This window comes from Heterodontus francisci, chromosome 9 (assembly GCF_036365525.1).
Source record: "Heterodontus francisci isolate sHetFra1 chromosome 9, sHetFra1.hap1, whole genome shotgun sequence".
In the NCBI taxonomy this organism is placed as follows: Eukaryota; Metazoa; Chordata; class Chondrichthyes; order Heterodontiformes; family Heterodontidae; genus Heterodontus; species Heterodontus francisci.
In genome coordinates, this window is record NC_090379.1 from 60,060,027 (window position 1) to 60,084,665 (window position 24,639).

Genomic DNA, 24,639 nt, shown 5'->3' on the forward strand with positions numbered 1-24,639 from the left:
ACTGAATGTCAAGCACTTTGGGACATCATGAAGATGTGATCAAGTATTATATAAATGCAACTTCCCTCACTTAGCTGCATCTCTCCCTACCTATAAAAGCCTCCTCAAAACCTTACTCTTCAATCACACTGTCACCTTCTTCCACTATTCTGACTCTTGCTCAGTGCTTTTTCTCTCCACCATGGGCATCTTTGAGACATTAAAAGGAACTGTATAAATGCACGAAGCTGTATAACACTATCAATTGTATTTTTTAAATGTTTCTCTCTAAATTCAATGACAAGATCAGAAGGGAAAAAGTGACCTTGGTATGGTAGATATTGGACAAAATAAAAGCAGTGCTTGATGTTCAAACCATACCTTCGAGCAGCCAAATATTTCTACTTCTAAACATCCTTGAATAATGTTATATAATTGATCTCATAGGTATATTAAACGGAGGATGAAATGAATGGTCAGAAGTAGTGACAGTTCAATAAATGGTTCCCAATGGCCCTCTAATATTTTAAAGTCACCAATATACTCAATATCAGTAAAAATCTGACTACGAATGCTGATGCAGGAATGGCAGGCATTGTATTGATAAGGACTACAGGGAATGTAAATGATGCATATAGCGGATCATGATATACCACTGAAGTCCAATCTATTAAATATTTCCAAGACTGAAGTAAATTATACGATCAGTTTAGTAATATTTCTTCAAATAACATCTTAATTTAAGTTTGTATAAAAAGCTATCCAAGTTTTAATTTTCATCCAAGACCAAATGTAAAGATTTAGAGATAGGAGTTAGACATACTATGGCGGGACAAATGGCTTGCAAAAATGCAAACTTCAAATTTTACTTACTTTAAAAAAAAAAATAATCCACCAAAATTGTCAACATTAAAGAATGATTAAACAAACTAAAAAAAATTGCAGGCTCTAGAAATCTGAACCGCTACTGAAAATGTTTTGAAATACTCACTATCTATTTCAACAGCTGTGGAGAATACAAGTGAGTTAGTGTTTCAGGTCTGGACCTTTCATCAGAACTGGGGGAGGCGGTGGCGTAGTGGTAATGCCACTGGGCAAGTCCTCTGAAGAAGGAATTTTCCTCCACACAAGATCAGGGGGCAGGTTGTTCAACCTTGCCCGTCTAAGAGTGAAGACCAAAGTACGGAAAGTCCTCATCAGGGAACTCCTCTTTGCTGACAATGCTGCTTTAACATCTCACACTGAAGAGTGCTTGCAGAGTCTCATCGACAGGTTTGCGGTTGCCTGCAATGAATTTGGCCTAACCATCAGCCTCAAGAAAACGAACATCATGGGGCAGGACGTCAGAAATGCTCCATCCATCAATATTGGCGACCACGCTCTGGAAGTGGTTCAAGAGTTCACCTACCTAGGCTCAACTATCACCAGTAACCTGTCTCGAGATGCAGAAATCAACAAGCGCATGGGAAAGGCTTCCACTGCTATGTCCAGACTGGCCAAGAGAGTGTGGGAAAATGGCGCACTGACACGGAACACAAAAGTCCGAGTGTATCAAGCCTGTGTCCTCAGTACCTTGCTCTCTGGCAGCGAGGCCTGGACAACGTATGTCAGCCAAGAGCGACGTCTCAATTCATTCCATCTTCGCTGCCTCCGGAGAATCCTTGGCATCAGGTGGCAGGACCGTATCTCCAACGCAGAAGTCCTCGAGGCGGCCAATATCCCCAGCTTGTACACACTACTGAGTCAGCGGCGCTTGAGATGGCTTGGCCATGTGAGCCGCATGGAAGATGGCAGGATCCCCAAAGACACATTGTACAGCGAGCTCGCCACTGGTATCAGACCCACTGGCCGTCCATGTCTCCGCTTTAAAGACGTCTGCAAACGCGACATGAAATCCTGTGACATTGATCACAAGTCGTGGGAGTCAGTTGCCAGCGTTTGCCAGAGCTGGCGGGCAGCCATAAAGACGGGGCTCAAATGTGGCGAGTCGAAGAGACTTAGTAGTTGGCAGGAAAAAAGACAGAGGCACAAGGGGAGAGCCAACTGTGCAACAGCCCCGACAAACAAATTTCTCTGCAGCACCTGTGGAAGAGCCTGTCACTGTAGAATTGGCCTTTATAGCCACTCCAGGCGCTGCTTCACAAACCACTGACCACCTCCAGGCGCGTATCCATTGTTTCTCGAGATAAGGAGGCCAAAGATTATAGAGATTATAGTAATCTAGAGCCCAGGCTAATGCTCAGGGGCCACAGGTTCGAATCCCATCATGGCAGATGGTGAAATTTGAACATTTGAATTCAAGTAATAAATATGGATTTGAAAGCTAATCTAATAGTGACCATGAAACCATTGTCGATTGTTGTAAAAACCCATCTGGTTCAGTAATGTCTGGTCTGGCCTACAAGTGACTCCAGTCCCACACAATCTGGTTGACTCTTAAACACCCTCTGAAATGGCAATTAGGGATGGGCAAGAAATGCTGGCCTAGCCAACGACACCCATGTCGCACAACGAATAAAAAAAATGTTACCGATGAACAGCACAAAGGGAAGAGCGCAGCAAGAGCACAAAACATACTCTGGGTGGGGGACTTCAATATCCACCAAAAATGCCTTGGTAGCAACAATGCTGATTGAAAGACATATCTGCCAGACTGGGCCTGCGGCAGGTGGCGAGAGAACCAAGAAGGAAAAACCTGCTTGACCCTGTCCTCACCAACCTACCTGTCGCAGATGCATCCATCCAACACAGTATTGGTAGGAGTGACACTGCACTGTCCTTGTGGAGACTAAGTCTTGTCTACACGGAGGATATTCTCCATCGTGGTGTGTGGCACTACCATTGTCTTAAATGGAATAGATTCAGAATTGATCTAGCAACTCAAAACAGGGCATTCATGAGGTGCTGTGGGCCATCAGCACAGCATAATTCCATTCAATCACAATTTGCAGTCTCATGAGCCGGTATATCCCTCACTCTGCCATTACCATCAAGACAGGGGACTAACTCTGGTTCAATGAGGAGTATAGGGGAGCATGCCAGGAGCAGTACCAGGCATATCTAAAATAAGATGCCAACCTGGTTAAGCTACAACACAGGCCTACATGCATGCGAAACAGTGGAAGCAGCATGCAATAGGCAGAGCTAAGTGAACTCACAACCAAGGGATAAGATCAAAGCTCTGCAGTCCTGCTACATCTGGCCACGAATGGTGGTGGGCAATTATATAACTAATTGGAGGAGGAGGTTCCACGAACGTCTCCATCCTCAATAATGGCGGAGTGCAACACGTCATTGCAAAAGACAAGGCTGAAGCGTTTGCAACAATTTTCAGTCAGAAGTGCCAAATGGATGATCCATCGTGGCCTTCTCCTGAGGTTGTCAACATCACAGATGTCAGTCTTCAGCCAATTCGATTCACTCCACGTGATCAAGAAATGGCACTAAGCACTGGATACAGCAAAGGCTTTGTGCCCTGACAATGTCCCATCTGTAGTGCTGAAGCTTCGTGTTTCAGAACTAGCCGCACCCCTAGCCAAGCTGTTCCAGTACAGCTACACTACTGGCATCTGCCCGACAATGTGGAAAATTGCCCAGGTATGTCCAGGCCACAAAAAGCAGGATAAATGCAATCTGACCAATTACTGCCCATCAGTCTACTCTCAATCAGCAGCAAAGTGATGGAAAGTGTTATCGACAGTGCTATCAAGAGCCACTTATTCAGCAGTAACCTGTGTAATCTATTGGTCGATGCTCAGCTTGGGTTCCGCCAGGGCCTTACGGCGCCAGACCTCAACACAGCCTTGGTCCAAACCTTGGACAAAAAGGCCGAATTCCAGAGGTGAGGACATCAGAGGTGAGTTCATAAGAAATCATAAGAAATAGAAGCAGCAGTAGGCTATGGCCTCTCCAGCCTGCTCTGCCATTCAATAAGATCATGGCTGATCTGATTGTGGCCTCAACCCTACTTTCCTGCCACACCGCCCAAATAACCCTCGATTCCCTTACAGATCAAAAATCTGTAACTGAGCATTGAATATATTCAATGACACAGCCTCCACTGCTCTCTTGGGAAGAGAATTCCAAAGATTAATGACCCTCATAGAAGAAATTCCTCATCATCATAAAGGGGAGATGTCTTATTTGGAAATGGTGCCCCCTGGTTCTAGATTTCCCCACAAGGGGAAACATCCTCTCAGCAACTACCCTGTCAAGCCCTCAGAATCTTGGATGATTATCTCTCATTCATCTAAACTCCAATGAGTATAGGCCCAACCTGCTGAACCTTTCCTTGTAAGACAAGTCCTTCATCCCAGGAATTGGCCTAGTGAACCATCTCTGAACTGCTTCCAGTGTAAATATATCCCCCTCAAGTAAGGAGACCAAAACTGTACATAGTACTCTAAATACAGTCTCAGCAATGCCCTGTATAGTTGTAGCAAGACTTCCCTAAAGATATACACCATCTGCCTTGCAATAAAGGCCAATATTCCATTTGTCCTAATTACGTGCTGTACCTGCATGCTAACTTTTGTGATTCGTGTATAAGGACACCCAAATCCCTCTGTACCACAGCATTCTGCAGTTTCCCTCCATTTAATATTCTCCTTTTCTATTCTTCCTAAAGTGGACAATCTCACATTTTCCCAAATATACGCCATCTGCCAAAATTTTGTCCACACACTTAACCTATCTAAATCCATTTGCAGACTCTGTCCTCCTCACAACTTGCTTTCTCAGCTATCTTTGAATCATCAGCAAATTTGGCTACATTATGCTCGGTTCCTTCATCCAGGTCATTAATATAGATTGTGAATAGTTGAGGCCCCAGTACTGATCCCTGTGGCACTCCACTAGTTAGTTTGCCAACCTGAAAATGTCACATTTATCCCAACTGTTTCCAGTCAGTTAGCCAATCCTATATTCATGCTAATGTATTACCCCAACACCACGAGCTCTTATCTCGTGTAGGAACCTTTTATGTGGCACCTTATCGAATGTCTTTTGGAAATCCAAATACAGTACAGCTAATGGTTCCACTTAATCCATCCTGCTTTTTGACTCTAATGAATGTCAAACATGATTTCCCTTTCATAAAACCATGCTGACTCTGCCGGATTTAGAAAATCATAATGCAATGTCCTGCGACTTCCTCAATAATGGATTCCAGCATTTTCCTGATGACATATTAGGCTAACTGACTTACAGTTTCCACTTTTCTTGAATAGGGGTGTTACATTTGCGGTTTTCCAATCCACAGGGACCTTTCCAGGATCTAGGGAATTTTGGAAGATTAGAACCAGTGCATCCCCTATCTCCGCAGCCACTTCTTTTAAGACCCTAGGATGCAGGCCATCAGGTCTAGGGGACTTGCCAGCCTTTAGTCCCATTAGTTTTCCTAGTATTTCTTTCTCTAGTGATAGTGATTGTTTTAAGCTCCTTCCTCCCTTTTGCCTCTTGATTTTCTACTATTCTTGGGATACTTTTGTGTCTTCTACTGTGGGGATGGATACAAAATAGTTGTTCAAAGTCTCTGCCATTTCCTGGTTTCCAATTATTAGTTTCCCAGTCGCATCCTCTAAGGGATGAACATTTACTTCAGCGACTGTTTTCTTTTTTGTATACTTGTAGAAACTTTTACTGTCTGTTTTTATATTTCTTGCTGGTTTACTCTAAATTCACTGGTTTCTAAAATTTTCCCAATCTTCTGGTCTACCATTAACCTGCGCAGCATTGTATGCCTTTTCTTTCAATTTGATACCATCCTTAACTTCCTTAGTTCGCCATGGATGGTGCATCCTTCTCAGTGTCTTTCTCTCTCAATGAAATATATCTTTGTTGAGAGTTATGAAATATCTCCTTAAATGTCTGCCACTGCTTCTCTACCATCTTATCTTTTAACCTATTTTCCCACTCTACTTTAGCCAACTCTGTCTTCATACCCTTGTAATTACCTTTATTAAAATTCAAGGCACTAGTTTCAGACCCAAATTTTTAACCCTCAAACTGAAAGAGAAATTATCATGTTATGATCCCTCTTGCCTAGATGAACCTTTACTCTGTCATTAATCAATTCCCCCTCATTACACATTACCAGCTCTAAAATAGCCTGTTCCCAGGTGGTTCCAGAATGTATTCTTTTAAGAAACTGTCCTGAATTTACTCTATGAACTCATCCTCCAGGCTACCATTGCGAATTTGATTCGTCCAATCGTTAGGAAAATTAAAATCGTCCATGATACTGCAGTACCTTTCTTACAAGTCTCCCTTATTTCTTGATTTATAGTCAGTCCTACAGCGTAGCTATTGTTAGGGCGCCTATAAACTACTCCCACCAGTGACGTCTTACCGTTGCTATTTCTTATCTCCACCCAAATTGATTTTACATCTTGATCTTCCAAGCGAAGATCATAGTGAGTTGACATCAAGGCAACTTTTAGCCGAGTGTGGCAACAAGGAGTCCCAGCAAAATTGAAGTCAATGGGAATCAGGGGGAAAGCTCTCCATTGGTTGGAGTTATACCTAGCACAATGGAAGATGGTTTTGGTGAAGATGGAGGCCAATCATCTCTGTCCTCGGACAATGCTGCAGGAGCTCCTCAGGGTAGTGCCTTGGCCCAACCATCTTCAGCTGCTTCATCAATGACCTTCCCTCCAACATAAGCTAAGAAGTGGGGATATTCGCTGATAATTGCACTGTTCAGTACCATTCATAACTCCTCAAATACCGAAGCAGCCTGTGTTCGCATGCAGCAAGACCTGGACAACAATCAGGCTTGGGCTGATGAGTAGCAAGTAACATTCATGTCACACAAGTGCCAGGCAATGATTATCTCCAATAAGACAGAATCTAACCATTTCCCCTGGACATTCAACGGCATTACCATCGCTGAAACCCCACCAACATCCTGGGGGTTACCACCACCAGAAACTTAATTAGACAAGCCATATAAATACTGTGGCTACAAGGGAAGGCCAGGGACTGGAAATTCTATGCGAGTAACTCACCTCCTGAGTCCCCAAAGCCTGCCCACCATCTACAAGGCACAAGTCAGGAGTGTGATGGAATACTCTCCACTTGCCTGGATGAGCGCCACTCCAACAACATTGAAGAAGCTCAACACTAACCAGGATAAAGCAATCGTCTTAAGCGCACCCCATCCACCACCTTAAACGTTCACTTCCTCCACCACCAAAGTGCAGTGGCAGCAGTGTACACAGTATACAAGATGCACTGCAGCAATTCACCAAGGCTACTTCGATGGCACTTTCCAAACCAGTGACCTCTATCACCTGGAAGAGCAAGGAAAGCAGATGCATGAACCACCACCACCTGCAAGTTTCCCTCCCAAGTCACACACCATTCTAACTTGGTACTATATTGCCATTCCAAGGACTGCTGCAGTTCAAGAAAGTGGGTCACCATTGTGTCAAGGGCAATAAAGGATGGGTACAGGAGGGGGGGGGGGGGGGGGTGACCAGAGATCAAAAGGTCTGAAAATTAGTGGCTGAAGACAAAAAAAAAGTCAGAATTTTTTTTAGACAAGTAATCATGTAATTATCGTTCTGTTAATGATCTGTAATGAATGCAAATACTTCCAGGCCACTTCAAATGTGTAGAAACATTAGTTTTCCCTTTTTTTAAACCTTTGATTACAGCCAAAACGGTGGACCAATGCATTTGTATAAAATAACCAAAGTGACCTCATCATTGCAACATTTCAGCATTTTAACAGTTAGCACATCATGCAATTATGAAGGACGAAGTAAATTTTAACACCAGAACATGACCTTGAAAACTTATTTGTAACTCTGTGCTCATTCGTCATGGTCACTATAGTCTTAGTGGGGCCATTGGCATAGTCTTGCTTCTTCTCCATCTTTCCTAGAGCCTCCCCCAGTCCACGTCTCAAAGTCATTCCCCTCATCCAATTTTTCTTGCTCCTCTTCTGTTTTTTCCCTCAATTGCTCCTTCAATTGTTGCCAAGACAAAGCTGTCAGGTCATTTCTGATGTCTCTCTCCAACTGCACTTAGCAACCGTTTTGATTTCCGAACTTCTACTCTTGATCTAACCCACTCATTTGTCTTTCTGTCCATCCAGCTGATTCTGAGCAATCGCTGCCATATCCACATTTCATAAGCTGTTATCTTCCTCTCATCCTCTTTCTTCAGAGTCCAACTCTCGCATCAATAGAAGTGCAACATTCCACACTAGTGACTGTACTAAACAATTCTTCAACTTCATGCTGATGCTTTTGGACTTCCAGACGCTACTTAAGTCACTGGTCGTAACTCTTTCCGCAGCTAATCTAACCTGGATATAATTTTTGGATGTAACTTTGGCATTTATCATCGAGCTGTTATGACTGAGGCAGGAGGAGTGCACTGTTTATTCTAGTTTCATTTCTCCACAGGTCTCAACATATATTTCAATGTTCCCAATTACTGATATGGTCGATCATATATGCTATTTTTCCCAGAATAAAACACTAACCAGGTTTCTTCAATAAACAAAATTACCAGATTAAAAAGTCTTCACCAATAATGAATTAAAGCATAAACACACAGATTGAAATTTTGAAGTTCCCTTTTTTACCTTAGCCCCTTACACACATACACCGGTTAACTAGAAAAATAAAAGGGATTTTTGTTCAGAGCGCAGTTAAAGACAAAAAAAAAAACACTTGGGCTGAATACTTGTTTACTCTTGAAGAAAACAGATGAAATAGAAGAAGGGTCACTGACCCGAAACGTTAACTCTGCTTCTCTTTCCACAGATGCTGCCAGACCTGCTGAGTGAATCCAGCATTTCTTGTTTTTGTTTCAGATTTCCAGCATCCGCAGTATTTTGCTTTTATTATAGCAGATGAGATATGTTGTGTTCCAAAACTGGCATACAATCTAGCCTCCGAGTACATGTAGATGGGTCACTGGGATCTTTTTCTTCAAAAACAGGGGACGAGATGAGCTAACAGTGGACTGCTCAGGGCTTTTTTTGTTTTAAAAAGAGGTGTTGGAAAGCTGAGCTGGGTTGTGGTCTTCTCTCCTTCCTTGGAAATTCTCTTCTCCTTCTGCAGGCTTGACTCTAAGCATTCAGCAAGAATCTGGTCTCTTCCTCCATGACACTTCAGCAGCAGGAGCTAATTTTACCTCATTCCAGAAGGGAAGCACTGACACTACAACCAAAAGCTTGCGAGTTTGCTTTTCTCTCAGGTGCCACTGCTGCTCCCGGGCTTGTTCCGTCAAAGGGCACACGACTGTCACTTCTCTGCACAAATCCTCCCCAGTTATCAGAGTTTCCATTCTATTTTTAACTTGAGCCATGTGACAACCAGTAACTGATGAGACTTAACGTATGATATTTTGGACAATCCTATTTGCCTGCTATCTTGGGCATGGTGACCATCTCAGATATAGTCCACTTGCAAGCCCATTCTTTTGTTGTCCAGATACCATCAATAATCTCTTTCAGTGCATCTACTACTGTTTCACCTCCTGATTTTAGTGCTTCTGCTGGTATCTAATCTTGTCCTTCTGCCTTTTCACTTGATGTTCTTTATAAGCCTTTCTTGTCTTATCTTTCAATAACTCAGGTGCTAGTTGTTCCTTTTAATTTCCAACCTTTGTTGTTCTTTTCTGGTTCTTCTTCAGGTCCCTGCAGCAATTTTCCCATCTCAGCCTGATCTTGTCCTTAGACAACAAGTCTCCGTTTTTGTCCTCGATACTTATTCCTGGGTTTAGCCATTTCTTTCCAGCTATGACCTTGACCAGTGAATATACTTTCTTGGTGTTACCATTCTTGAAAGCTTCGTCTGCTTCTTCAGCTCCTTCACTCAGCCAACTGTTTTTGGCTTTTATGCAGGCTTTCTTCACATCAGCGCACAATTTGAGGTCTTCGCTGCTTTGTACACAAATCTGTGCTAAAGTTTTACAAACTATGCTAATTTACTGGTTAAGTTTTCCCTTTAGCTGATGAATGCAGAGCTGTAACATGGGCCTTTCTAGCTTTCTTAGCAGCAACCATAACTGCTTTGGCAGAGCGTTTTGTGGTCAGTTTCTGGTGTGTGATTTCTAGCCTTTTCTGCTGTGTGATTTCTAGCCTTTTCCTCTGTTACTCTTTCTTTTCTCCCCTGATGTTTCTCAGCATATATCTTGTGGGCCTCGTGTCAAGGACAGGATCACTAGTCTTGTCTCTTCTTACGAAGCACTCCAAACTTGACTTATCCTTTCCTCCCAGTGCATATTTCACAGTTTGGATGGCACTGTATGTGCTAACAATGATCTGGGTACACCCGGAGTCAATTATATTAACCATGGTGCTGAAATACCCATCAACCATAGGTCCATGGAAGCAGCTCATCAAAGCAAATACACGTTTGGCAGAGAATGTTGTATTTGCCCCCTTGTGTACGTCATTTCATAAGTCTAACCTCCCTTCCTTTTCGTATGGGGGCAACTGTGTCTCTATGAAATTGCCTGACCTCCAGTTTGAAGCTCTGGTGCCCCCATTCAACTACACACAGAGACAGACACCCACACAGACACACCGGCCCCTCCACAACCCCCCCCACCCCCGGCACACATTGTACGCCACTGAACAACACCCTTCCCCCCACCACCCCACCCACATATACTGTACCCCATCCAATTCTGTCCCCTGCATCCCCCCGCACTGTATCCCATCCGACTGTCCCCCACCCCGCACTGTACCCCATTCGACTGTCCCCCCCCCCACACTGTACCCCATCTGACCTTCTCTCCCACACTGTATCCCAACCGACTTTCCCCCCTGCACTTTACCCCAACTGACTCCTCTCCACCACCCCCCCCACCACTGTACCCCATCCAACTTTCCCCACCCCCACTCCCCCCATTAAAGATTGGGCAACTTTGTGGTTGGCTGACTTCAAAATAAATGGGAACTGTCAGTTCACTTTTTTTTTTAAAGCCGGTCTTTTCAGGTCGGAAAGGGAAAAGCCAATGGTGGATTTCTGAAACCCCAATGTTGGAAATCCGCCATTTGGTGGAAATTCCTCTGCCCTGGTGCTATAACAGGTGGCCTTGCCAGTGATGCCCACATCCCGTGAAAGAACAAAAAAAATCACATCGACACAAAAGAGAAGAAAAATAATGATCTATAAAGTGTTTCGGTAAAAAACAGTACTTGGTTAAACAGCTGATTTGATATTAAGACAATGGAAGGCACAATGAGAGAAATTGAAGACAATTCTGAAATAAAGCAATGCCTTATGCAGTGGGGTATTCCAAATACATCTTTTCCTATTTCCTCAAAGAGGCCATTCCTTCAGTGACACACTTTCCTTCTTCGACAGTCTGTTCTCCACCTAGATTCTTCTCAATTAAATGCAAGAGTTACAATACTGGCCACTCACCTTGTCCCTTATTGCTCTCAAGGGGCCCAAGTACTCCTTTTGGGTGAGACAGCAATTTGCATGTACTTCATCCAACTAGCATACTGTATTCGCTGGTCATGGTGTGGTATCCACTACAATGGAAATATCACATGCAGACGAGGCAACTGCTTTGTCACATGGTTCTATTCGCAAGTATGACCCTGAGCTCGAGGAATCAGCATTATCTACTGGACACTTCGCAGCCCTATGGCCATCAATACTGCCTTTCATACCTTCAGAACTTAACTGCAGCTCCAGCTGTCTCGTCAGCACTATGGTTTGGCGGGTGGGATGGGGGCGCACAGGAACAGGACAGGAGTAAAGAGAACGAAGGGACAGGTTAGTGCCCCTGGGAGCAATATGCTGGTTGGACAGTCTGCATCCTTCATATTGGTCTGCCCTATTCGTCTACTAGGCTCCCTGGTATGTTGGAACCTCCTCTGTTCGGCCAGATTTTTGTCCTTTCATTTATAGCTGCCTTATACCGGCCATCTCAGATATTCACATATTCGCTGTGTCTCAAATGTCTAATTTCTCTCATTATCCCTCCTAATGTCTCATGTTAGTATGACCAGCCATTTCACTATCGCCTGTTCTTAATTAAGCATCATACAGGTGTACATTCATGTGATTTCTCCTTCCTTTTAAAATGCTGTTTGCATATAATACTGATACAATTCTGACAACGGCCCATACTTGAAACTTAAGTTCTTTACACTTGTACTGACCGAACTGCATTTTTAATTGAAGATTAACCTTGTTTTTAATTGAAGAATTATTTTTCATTTAGAGAATGTAAAACGAAGGTTAAGTTTCAACATAGTATCATGAGACGTGCTATGCCGGATGATGATTTTTCTTCAATCCATCAGTTAGAAACCTGAATTAAACTTTAAAAAGAAAGCAGGAGACAGAGAACTGATAAAAGGATACTGCTACCAGCTAAAACAGCCACCGCAATTTGCATCTAAATACCCTAAATGCCAATGTATTGAGGTGGAGAGGTAGGTCTGGTAAATATCCCACCAAAACAATGGCTTGTGAATTTTGAATGAGCTATCTGCCTTGCCTTCAATAACAAGACATTAAAGGCAACCTTGGAACATTAACACTGGTGGAGACGAGTCATGCAAAGGGAATCCTGGACCCGGAGATTGGAATTCGTTGACATGTTCCAATTAATTTGCGACAGAGAGAATATACTGGGCAATCATGTGACAGTCTCGCCATCTGTGAAAACCCACAGCTCCTTCTCTCTACAGCAAACAAGCACTTGAGTTTGACCAGTGAGGGTCTCTCTCTCTAGGCAACCTTGCAAGTTCGAACCCTGCCTGCAAAACATCCAAGTCGATCATTGCTGCAGACAGAGACCCCAGAAAGAAAACCATCTGCATCACTGTCTCCAGGAAAACCCTGAACCTGTTGGCCACCTCTACCAGCCAGAAACTTCAGGACCACGAATTCAGCCGGAAGACAACTGAATTACCAGACTCCACAGACTGTATATTCTGTTTTATTGTTTCGGACTCTAATCCAGCTGATCTATTCTTCTTCACTTTGTGACCTATTTGTGTACATGTAGTTCCCGTGTGTGCATATGCATAAAAGTTGAAGAGTAGTTTATTATTTTACTTAGATCGGGTTTTGGTTTTAAGTACAATAAACTAACCTCTTTCTTGGTTAAACTCAAGAAAACCTGTCCAATTGCTTCTTTTATGATCATAGCACATAAAAGGGTTAAACACTCAATCAACTGGTAAGCACATCCACTGTTTAAAAAAGTAAACCCTGTTGCGGTCAAACAAGGAGAGGGACAAGAGAGGAATCTTTCGACCCCTTCTCATCTGATCACAATAGCATAATCCAAAAACAGTATACATTTACACCATCAGATTCACAATTCCACTCATTTCATTTCAATAGGCAATTTTCTGGAAATTAAGAGCTGGAATGGAATAAACTAAATTGAAATAAAAATTATTAGCCTGAATTTTGAAGCCAGCGGCGAAGCAACGGCACTCACTGCTCCTCGAAAAAGCTACCCACAAAGATAGAGTGATCTGTGTGGCACAGATTTCACCTATCCCTGCATTAATTTGAATCTGGCACCAGGTCAACAGGAGCTCCAGGCATCCAGCAAGAGTGAGGTCATGAAGCACAACAAGCAACATTGAAGAATTCTTAAGACAACAAACCAGGAAGTAAAATGCACTGATTATCTTTCGTTTCTTGTAAATTTAACAGTGAAATGAATGATTGGAATGTACAAATTAGAAGCTGAAATACCAAACTTGGTTAAAAATATGAAAAAAATTGGGATCAGAATGGAGAAAGTTGACATTATACAAATATAAAATTAGTTTTCCAGGGCCAGAGAGGTTCTTCAGCAGCAATTACTTTGTTTGGTGCTTTTAAAAAAGTTACATCTTATGAACAAGGCAGAACTTTTCAGGGGTTTTCAACAGCGATATGATAGCATGAAAGGGGAACTTATCAGTTCACTGATTTCAGTCTTTAGGGAGTTCAACACATCCTATAGAGAAGCGTAAAATTACTGACAGCAACTTATGGAATTCCACATTTAACTGCACGTGTTGACTCCAGAAGTTGCTGTCAGTTACAGAGGAGTAATGATGGCAAACGTTTACAGTTTCACCATTACAACTGTAAACTCCAGGCCATTATTTTAATGATACACAAAGTTTAAACTCATTGTATAGAATCACCTGCACAAAAACAAACATGATCTTCAAGAATGTGGTCCCAAACCCCAATCTTTCAATAGTTGCAAGGTCAAGTGGCCTTCAAGTGACCAAGCTGCACCTTAAAATGTCAAACAACTTCTTTCTGCTGATAGGTAATTTGGTTTGAAATTCACTTGGCAAGAGACAATCGTTGAACATCTCTCTGGCTCATCCACAGCTCATTAGGAACCTACTTTGCCATTATCTTGCCAGTAAATATTAATTTGCTTTCCAGTTTAAACTTCCAATACTCTAGCTACATTTGCAGCACTGAATATTAATTGAAAAGGCCCAGTTCAAAGTATCTCCATTATAACAAACATTCCCCTTCTCAACCTGCACTGTATTTCCTATTTCTGCTTGCGTGAATGTTCATCATTCAAAAATAAAAATGGAAAATGTTGGAAACACTCAACAGGTCAGACAGCATCATTGAGAACAATGAGTTAACATTTCAGGTGCGGACCCTTCACCAAAACTGGCATCACTTACCTTGCCCTACACTGACAACAGAAAACTTACATGAAAAGATTGTATCTCCCAGGGAATCAAAGGATATGGAGGAGCGAATGAGAAAATGGAGCTGAGGTAGATCAGCCATGAACGTAGTAAATGGCAAAACAGGCCTGAGGGGCCGTATGGTCTACTCCTGCGCCCGTTTCTTATGTGATGTTCTTAACCAAATGGAAAAAGTGGAAGGAACAGGGTGATAACTATCATTTCATATCTGCTTAAGCATAAAGTTACATGGAGTCAACAGCACAGAAACATGTCATTTGGCCATACTGATCTATGCTGGCAGTAACCTGCCACAGAGGATTCCTCCCACCCCTCTTTATCTAACTCTATCGGCAATGTCTTTCACTTCCCTTTCTAAAAATACAAGAACTTCAGTTGTAAAATAGCTTCAATTGAAAAGTGTATCGAATTCTAAGGAAGCACAATATACCTCAGACAACTGAAATGATAAAAGATTTCTCAAGTCCACAAAAACAACATGTGCCAAGATGCATAAAATTTTCACCATTACCTGTGTTTCAGCAACCTTAATATCAATCTAATTTAACAGCATTGTGTAAATCTGCACAGAAAAAGGGACCTTGAATGTAAAAGAATAGGCATTTTTGTATAAATGTTATGCTAAGCTGCGTGCTGCTTGAGTGCACAGAGTGTGAAGTCGGGTGTTTGATGAGTGAAGGAGCTCGGTGAAGAGGGAAACTATAAATTAAGAAAAATAAATTTAATTGACACAATAAAGATGGCAAGACAGGTGATGTGGTGCGGCTGCAGCTGCAGCATGTCAGAGCTCCTGGATGCCACTGCAATCCATGGCAACCACATCTATAGTAAGTGTCTGTGGCTTGAGGAGCTTAGGCACAGAGTTAATGAGCTGGAAGCCGAGCTGCAAACATTGCAATGCATCAGAGAGGGGGAAAAGCAACCTGGACACTTTGTTCCAGAAGGCAGTCACACCCCTTTAGGATAGGGTTGAATGATTTGATCTGTGGTCAGGGACAGGAGGGTGTGACTGAATCAGGCAGGTAAGGGGATCGAGAAGGTGGGCGTGGAGGAGCCTCAGCCCTTGCAATTGAGTAACAAGTTTGAGGTTCTTGCATCTTGTATGAACAAGAGCAAGGGCTGAAGTGCAAATGAACAAACTGACCGTGGCACCATGGTACAGGAAGCCATCAAGTGGGGGAATTTAAAAAGAATGTAGTGGTAGTAGGGGACAGTATAGTCAAGGGGATAGACACTGTTCTCTGCAGCCGAGAGCAAGAATCCAGAAGGCTGTGTTGCCTGCCCGGTGCCAGGGTTCGGGACATCTGCTCAGGGGTGCAGTGGGAGGGGGAGGATCCAGCCTTTGTGGTCCATGTACATACCAATGACATAGACAGGGCTAGGAAAGAGGTTCTGCATAGGGAATATGAGGAACTAGGCACTAAATTAAAAAAACAGAACTTCAAAGGTAATAATCTCTGGATTACCTGAACCACATGCAAATTGGTGTAGGGTAAATAAGATTAGAGAGAAGCATGTGTGACTCAAAGACTGGCGTGGGAGAAGTGGGTTCCGGTTTGTGGGGCACTGCCACCAGTACTGGGATAAGTGGGGGCTGTACCGTTGGGATGCACTTCACCTGAACCACGCTGGGACCAGTGTTCTAGCGAGTCGTATAACAAGGGAAGTGGAGAGGGCTTTAAACTAAATAGAGAGGGGGAACGGATCGTAGGAGATGATTGAGTAAATTGAAGGGAAATGACAAAGCAATAGATAAAGGTAGCAATAAAGGTAATGACAATCAGAGTATGGCAGGGACAGTGACTGCAAACTGAAAAGTGTACCAGAAGATAGGGCCAGAGTTTACAGAAAAAGTTTTTAAAAAACTGAATTTAAGTCTCTGTATCTGAATGCCTGCAGCATTCGCAATAAAACAGACGAACTGTCAGCTCACATAAAAATTCAAATGTATGACCCGATAGTCATTATAGAGACGTGGCTAAAAGGAAACCAAAACTGGGAGCTGAATATCCAAGGGTACATGACATTCAGGAAGGACAGGAAGCTGGGAAAAGGTGGTGGTGTAGCTCTGTTAATTAAAGAGGGCTGCAGTGAGAGATGACCTTAGTTCTAAAGATCAAGACGTAGAATTAGTTTGAGTGGAACTAAAAACAGCAAGGGGCAGAAAACATCGGTGGGAGTCGTTTATAGGCTACCAAACAGCAGTGGTAATGTATATCACAGTAAATAACAGAAAATTAGAGGTGCATGTAACAAGGAGTACCAAGAAAAAGATCAAGAAATGGAAAATAGAATGAGAGTAAACTAGCGAGAAACATAAAAATGAACTGTATAAGCTTCTATAGGTATGTTAAAAGGACAATATTAGTAAAAACAAATGTGGGTCCATTACAAGAGGAGTCAGGAGAATTTATAATATAATTTATAATGGGGAATAAGGAAATGGAAGAGAAACTAAACAAATACTTTGTGTCTGTCGTCAGAAAAAAACATTAAAAACCTCCCAGAAATAATGAAGAATCAAGGGACTAGTGTAAACAAGAAACTGCAAGATATTATTAGTTAAAAAGTACTAGAAATTAATGGGACTTAAAGAGGATAAATCCCCTGGACCTGATGATCTACATCCCAGAGTGTTGAAAGAGGTGGCTGCAGAGACAGTAGATGCATTGGTGGTTATCTTTCAAAATTCTCTTGACTCTGGAATGGTTTCTGCAGATTGTAAAATGGCAACTGTAACCTCACTATTTAAGGATGGAGAGAGAAAACGGGGAATTACAGACCTGTTAGTCTGACATCAGTCGTAGGGAAAATGCTAGCATCTATAAAAAAGGATACACATAAATTTAGCAGCATCACAGAAAATATTCAACTTAGGTAAGGTACTCACCTGGTTCCATTTTTATCCATCAGACTGCAGCCAGAGAATCACTTGCAATGGTTTCTCTTCCCATTCTCACATCACTACCTCCGGAGTCCTACAAAGATCTAGCCTTGGCCCATTCTATTTGTCATCGACAGGCTGCCTCTCAGCAACATTATCCGAAAACATGTCAACATACATGTGGAACCTGACAACACCCACTTCTGCCTCACCAGCACGTCTCAACACCTCCATGGCCTCCCATTTGTCATGCTGCTTGTCTGACATTCAGTCCTGGAGCAGCAAAAATGTCCTTCAGCTCAATATTGGGAAGACCAAAGCCACATCTTTAGTCCCCACCACAAACTCTGTTCTGTAGCCACCATCTCCATCTCTGCCCCTGGTCACTGTAAGGTTGAACAGAACATTCACAAGCTTGATGTTCCATCTACCACATATCCACCCTATCAAGAGCACCGACTTTACCTCCGTCTCACCTCAGCTGAGTTCATCTGCTGCTAAAAACCTCACCCACTGCTAAAAACCTCATCCATGCCTTCACTGCCTCTGGACTATTCCAATGATCTCCTGACCAGCCTTCCACCATCCAAAAACATGAACACATCCAAAACCAGACCGCTTGTATCCTAACTTGCACCAAGTCCCGTTCACCTATCACCTGTTTACTCTCTGACTGACACTGGCTCCCAGTCCAGACACCTAAGTTTTAAAACTCTCATTTTCAAATCCCTCCATGGCCTTGTTCCTCCCCATCTCTAACCTCCTTCAGCCCTATAACCCTCCTAGCTCTCTGCATAGTTCCAATTCTGGCCTCTTGCACATCCCAGTTTTTAATCTGTCCACCATTGCCAGTCATGCCTTCAGCTGCCAAGGCCCCAAGCTTTGGAATACCCTCACTAAGGCTCTCCGTCTCCTTACCTCTCTCCTCCCTTAAGAGGCTCCTTAAAACCGACCTTTTTGACCAAGCTTTTGGTTACCTGTCCCAATATCCCATATGGCACAGGGAAAATTGTTTCATAACCCAGCTGTGAAGCTTTACGACATTAAACATTCCCATATTTAAGCCTAAATTGCAGTAACCAGCCTCCTCCAACGCCACTCCCATAATCAGGTATTAGTCATAAAGCAGCATGGTGGGGGGGTGGGGGCGGAATGTGGAAAGAGGGCGAGGACGGTAAAATAAAAGGAAGATTAATGCATTCTTATGCTGTACTACAACTTATGGGGAGGTGGTGGTGTAGTGGTAATGTCATTGGGCTAGAAATCCAGAGGCCCAGGCTAATGCTCAGACATGGGTTCAAATCCCACCACAGCAGATGGTGAAATTTGAATTCAATAATTAAATCTGGAATTAAAAAGCTCGTCTAATGGTGACCATGCACCATTGCCGATTGTGGTAAAAACTCATCTGGTTCACGAATGTCCTTTAGGGAAGGAAATCGGCCGTCCTTACCTGGTCTGGCCTACATGTAACTCCAGACCCACACAATGTGGTTGACTCTTAAATGCCCTCTGAATTAGCCTAGCAAGCACTCAGTTCAAGGACAATTAGGGATGGGCAATAAATTCTGGCCTAGCCAGCGATGCCCACATCCCACGAGCGAATAAAAAAAAAGCCACTGTTTGAACATCACCTCTTAAATGTTGGAACTGAATGGAGAATAAGAATCACTGAAGTGTCCATGCTTATAACGCTCCGCTTCCAGAACACCACTCTTAAAAACATAGCACTGCTCAATCTACATAGTGTGAAAAGAACTGCAAGATTAACAATATAGTAACTACGGGACAATTGCAACTTGCCCGCTGATAGCACAGCAGACATCCCAGTATCAGATATATCTGTTCTTAGCCAACCGATTAAAAAAAAACTATTCTAATGTAGAGTTAGAGCAGAGTCAGTTACCTTCCCTTGTTAAAATTTAAAAACAATTCCCCATTAGCTCTAGTAATGGAAATAAAAAATTCTCTTCCACTTCTGGCCGATCACTGCTAGTTGCAGGCCTGGCATCTTTCCATAAAAGTAAAAGCAAAATACTGCGGATGCTGGAAATCTGAAATAAAAACAAGAAATGCTGGAACCATTCAGCAGGTCTTTTTTTTTTTAATCAAACACCAGGAGGGAAATAGAAAGCAATGAAGGTGAATAAGTGGTGAGTGGTTCCAGCATTTCTTGTTTTTTTTTGCATCTTTCCAGCTTTTTCCTGGCATTTAATGTACATTGGAACCATTTACAAGAATTTTTCCAAGCTATAAAATAATTCACAATTATTACTTCCTACTGTACTTTTGTTACCATCACCTGCACTGTCAGCATTGGTGTCAGAAACCAGTTATACCATATGCATTGATGGTGTCAGGGTTGAAACTGTACATAGAAATGATCTGTAGCAATCACTTCATGTACTTGGGGAAACAGCCCACCAGAACTACAGTAAGAGTTAGAATGAAAACAATGCTGCTTAAAACTTCATTAGCACATGTGAGTTCAGCAAGATGAATTTAAAATGATGAGAACTGGAGTATACCAACTTCAGTAGTTTGGTGGCAACGCTATATTCAACAAATAACTACAACATTTTGACTGCATTAGCTATTCCTGTTCTGATTCAGGTATACTTAAAGCACTCTCTTTTGTGCAAAGAATAAGTTCTGAAATCTAAATTGTGAACAATCTAATTGATTTAAATACATTGTACTTGAAAATACAGCATTTTTAATGACAATGTTCCAGTAATACTCTACTGACCTGGTTGCTCTTCTGTAATTCTTGAACCTTCTTAGCAAACTCCTTGGCTTCTTTCTGGCACTGCTGTTCCAGTTTCTCCACTCTCCTTTGGATGCGTTCATCCAGCATCTTCAGCTCCTCAATGTGGTTCACAAATTCTTCCAAAAGCCTGTTGCATAAAAGTATGTTCATCCAACATGTTCAAATACTAGATTTACGCAAAATTAGCTGCCTGTACAAATTTAGGCCTTTTCTTTTCAAGAAAAAACAAATAGTGGATTCCAACAAGTACTGGTAAAGTATATCAGTGAACTTCCAATATGGTTACCAAAGGTATCCTGACAAATTAACTGGGATGATGTATTTTGCAGCCCACACCTTTGTCCCCTTGTGTTGGCTTAAATGATGGGCATTTTTCATTGAGGGCACTGAATGAAATAAGTCAGAGGTGATGGATGGATTACTCACCTAAAATTCTGGCATGGCTGTTTCAGTTTACAAATGCAAATTCTTTCTTTCTTACATCCCTGCTATTTTACATTCTGAAGCTCACAAAGTGCAGCGGCTGAAACTACAAGAACTCATCCTGAAGAGTTATAAAAATGGACCTTTCTTTTAAAAAGTGAACAATATGCTCCAAAATGGCTGCCAAAGGTTGAAAGGCCTGACTTTGTATATTCAAACTGTCTGCTGGCTGGTACAAACAAAATAGCTTCAAAGCTAAGAGGTGCCAAATGCACCCATCAAGAGACATTTTTGAATTGAATGGGTTCTTCTGAGACAAAGGAGGTATGAAGTAGCCAGATCCTGGGCCATTCACTACAGGGAAGAAAATATGTTTCCCAACAGAGGCAAAGGTGTGAAGCCATTTTTGAGCTTTAAAGGCAGCTGCCTGGAAAGTGAAAGAGAAAAAAAAGAGAAAAAAGAGAAAAAAAAAGAGAAAAAAAAAGAGAAAAAAAAGAGAAAAAAAAGAGAGAGAGAGAGAGAGAGAGAAACCCAGAAAGAAGCATCACCAAAAGCTTGTTCAGCTAAGAGCTGGGGGAAAAAAAAAATCTAACAAGTCAAGGAGGGCGCCCTGCTGTGAATTCTACATTTTCAACTTGTGCAGCAAAGATTCTTTGCCTTCAAACTGAACTTTCAACCGAGAAAGAAATCTACAAACACCTCAGGCCTACAACCAAAGAGAACCTGACCTCCGAGAAATCAACAGGTTTACTGTGAACCCCGAACCCTACCTCATTTAAAAACTACTTACAGCTCAATAATTTCCATCCTCGCTGTCTGTGGCACATTATGAGTATATCCTGGTAGGACAAAATCACAAATGTGGCAGTCTTCTCAAAAGCAGAGCTCCCAAGTGTGTTGGCACGAATCAAACAGAGGTGGCTTCGGTGGATTGGATACATCCACAGGATGGAAGACGGTCGCATCCCCAAGGACCTTCTGTATGGTGAGGCAGCTGGGGCCAGATGACCAGGGGGTGTGCCCAAAGCTCTGCTTCAAGAATCTTGCAAGCATAACATGAAGGCCCTAAATGGCAGCTATCGCACCTGGGAGACACTAGCTGGCAAAAGAGGGAAATGGCAACACATCGTGTGGACTGGTATGCACTAGCAGGATGACCAGTTGCTACAGCAACTTGGCAACAGGCGCCGTCAAAAACAACAACTCACAGCATCACTTGGCAGCTTCACGTGTAGCACTTGTGGCAGAACCTGCTTCTGAAGGATTGGCCTCACCGTTATTAGCAAAAGTTCACCAAGAGAAGACACCCCACCTAAATGGATTGTTTGCTATGTGTCAATCATCTTTCGCAGATGGAAGGATGCCAACCCTTTTCCTCTCTATCTGTCTCTTCTTGTGTGTGTGTGTGCGTGGATGTGACAATTTCAGAATAAAGCATATTGCTTAATGAATAATCTTCTGTTTAAAACATACAAGAAAACCTGTTGCTGTCTGTTTATTTGACAAATAAAATACAAAGGGGTTAAACCCTAATAAATGTCATCACCTTCTCCCCCGCCAGATCATTACCCAGGAGCAGGTCGACCCCGTCCGCAGGTAAACTAGGGAAAATCCCCATGGTTACCGGTCCTGAAACAAGTTGCACTCCAGGTGAATCCAGTATAAAAGGTATTTATTTATTTTTTTTTTTTTAAAGAGATACAGCACTGAAACAGGCCCTTTGGCCCACCGAGTCTGTGCCGACCATCAACCACCCATTTATACTAATCCTACGCTAATTCCATATTCCTACCACATCCCCACCTGTCCCTATATTTCCCTACCACCTACCTATACTAGGGACAATTTATAATGGCCAATTAACCTATCAACCTGCAAGTCTTTGGCATGGTATGGGCACATACTTTCCTCTCATACCGTTTACTAGCATTCAATGCACTCTCTGGGGGAAAAGTCATGCCTTTCCCCAGAAGGAGGGATAGGGTGGCCTTTGCATCAATAAGTATGACTATAGGCTTACTCACTTCACTTGACGGTTATGGGGTAACTTTTCCTCCAGACACAAAATCCTGGCAACTCTCAGGGATTTTGTCAAGTTTTCCCGCACTCTCAGCAGTAGGTTTACCAGGATTTACTGCTGCAGTTAAAGCCACAGCCTGGTCTGCTGCATTTCCATCAGGGCCCCTTTTCCTGCACTGGTCTGGTGTAGCCTGACCAAACCTATGGGTTTTCCCCGTAACTTCCAGCAGTCAGCTCGGAGGTGACCTGCCTTGTTACAATGGAAACATACAGGCTTCCGGGCATCACTCTTGTTCTCAGCACCTTTCTTTTCGGCCTGAGGAGGGCCCCCTGTGTTTCCAGCTGTCCCTTCTTGCTCATGGCTCTTCATTCTCCTATCACTCTCCCACCTTCTAACCTTTTCAGGTTTTTAGAGGTGACTAAAGAAGGGTTTCCCTTCAGGCAAGGGCTTTTGAATAAGTGTGTAATAATCAGCCAGGATTGCTGCCTGCCTGGCTCTTGGAACCTTTTGTTCCTCCATGTAGTTTCTTCTGGAAAGGGGAAGTGAGTTTTTGAACTCCGAGGAGGATCACCTCTCCAAGGTTTGCATAGGTGTACTCTATCTGAAGTGCCAGTATCCATCAGTCACAAGCCAGTTGCTTAATCCTTTTGAACTCTATGCAAGTTTGTTCAGGCTGTTTTCAGAGAGTTCAGAACTTTTGATGGTACACCTCCGGTACTAGCTCATATACACTCAGGATAGCATTTTTCATCACCTTGTGATCTCTCATCAGGCAACTGTGAACAAACCTCATGGGCTTTTCCTGTTAGTCTGCATTGCTATAACAGCGTCCAGCTGTCTACTGGCCACATAGAACTGTTTTGCAAGCTTTTCAAAATAGATGAAAAACGCTTCCACATCCCCTTCATTGAACTTGGTTATCAACTGGGGGAACTTTAAGAGTTTCAACACCCTGTCTTGAGTTAGGGGTAGTTCCCTCACTAACAGTGCCTTCACTGGGAACAGTTTGAGCTGTCTGAACTCCCTTTGCAAATGTCTTTCTTTTTCCCTTTCCTGGAATTCGCTCAACTCTCTCTCTCAAATTCTAATTCTAGTCTCCCCGATTGTAGCTGTATCTTAGCTAATAGTCATAAAGTTATACAGCACAGAAACAGGCCCTTCGGCCCATTGTGTCTGTGCTGGCCATCAAGCACCTAACATTCTAATCCCATTTTTCAGCACTTGGCCCGTAGCCTTGTATGATATGACATTTCAAGTGCTCATCTAAATGCTTCTTAAATGTTGTAAGGGTTCCTGCCTCTACCACCCCTTCAGGCAGTGCGTTCCAGATTCCAACCACCCTCGGTGAAAAACAATTTCCTCAAATCCCCTCTAAACCTCCTGCCCCTTACCTTAAATCTATGCCCCCTGGTTATTGACCCCTCCACTAAGGAAAAAAGTTTCTTCCTATCTATCCTATCAATGTCCCTCATAATTTTCATTATCGCAATCAGGTTCCCCCCTCAGCCTTCTCTGCTCAAAGGAAAACAACCCTAGACTATCCAGTCTCTTTTCATAGCTGAAATGCTCCAGCCCAGGCAACATCCTGGTGAATCTCCTCTGCACCCTCTCCAGTGCAATCACATCCTTCCAGTAGTGTGGTGCCCAGAACTGTACACAGTACTCCAGCTGTGGCCTAACTAGCGTTTTATTCAGCTCCATCATAACCTCCCTGCTCTTATATTCTATGTCTCAGCTAATAAAAGCAAGTATCCCATATGCCTTCCTAACCACCTTATCTACCTGCGCTGCTGCCTTCAGTGATCTATAGACAAGTACACCAACGTCTGTCTAACCCTCTGTATTTCCTAGGGTCCTACTGTATATTCCGTTGCCTTGTTAGTCCT

The 24,639-nt window shown here is 42.8% G+C and overlaps 1 protein-coding gene across 1 annotated transcript in view; it reads right to left on the reverse strand.

Moving 5' to 3' along the window:
• Nucleotides 1–24,639, reverse strand: part of exoc5 (exocyst complex component 5) — a 93,809-nt gene that overhangs the window by 42,762 nt on the left and 26,408 nt on the right. The window contains exon 3 of the mRNA XM_068039208.1: nucleotides 20,290–20,437. Coding sequence (XP_067895309.1) covers nucleotides 20,290–20,437 — 148 coding nt within the window. The remainder of the gene's footprint in view (nucleotides 1–20,289; nucleotides 20,438–24,639) is intronic.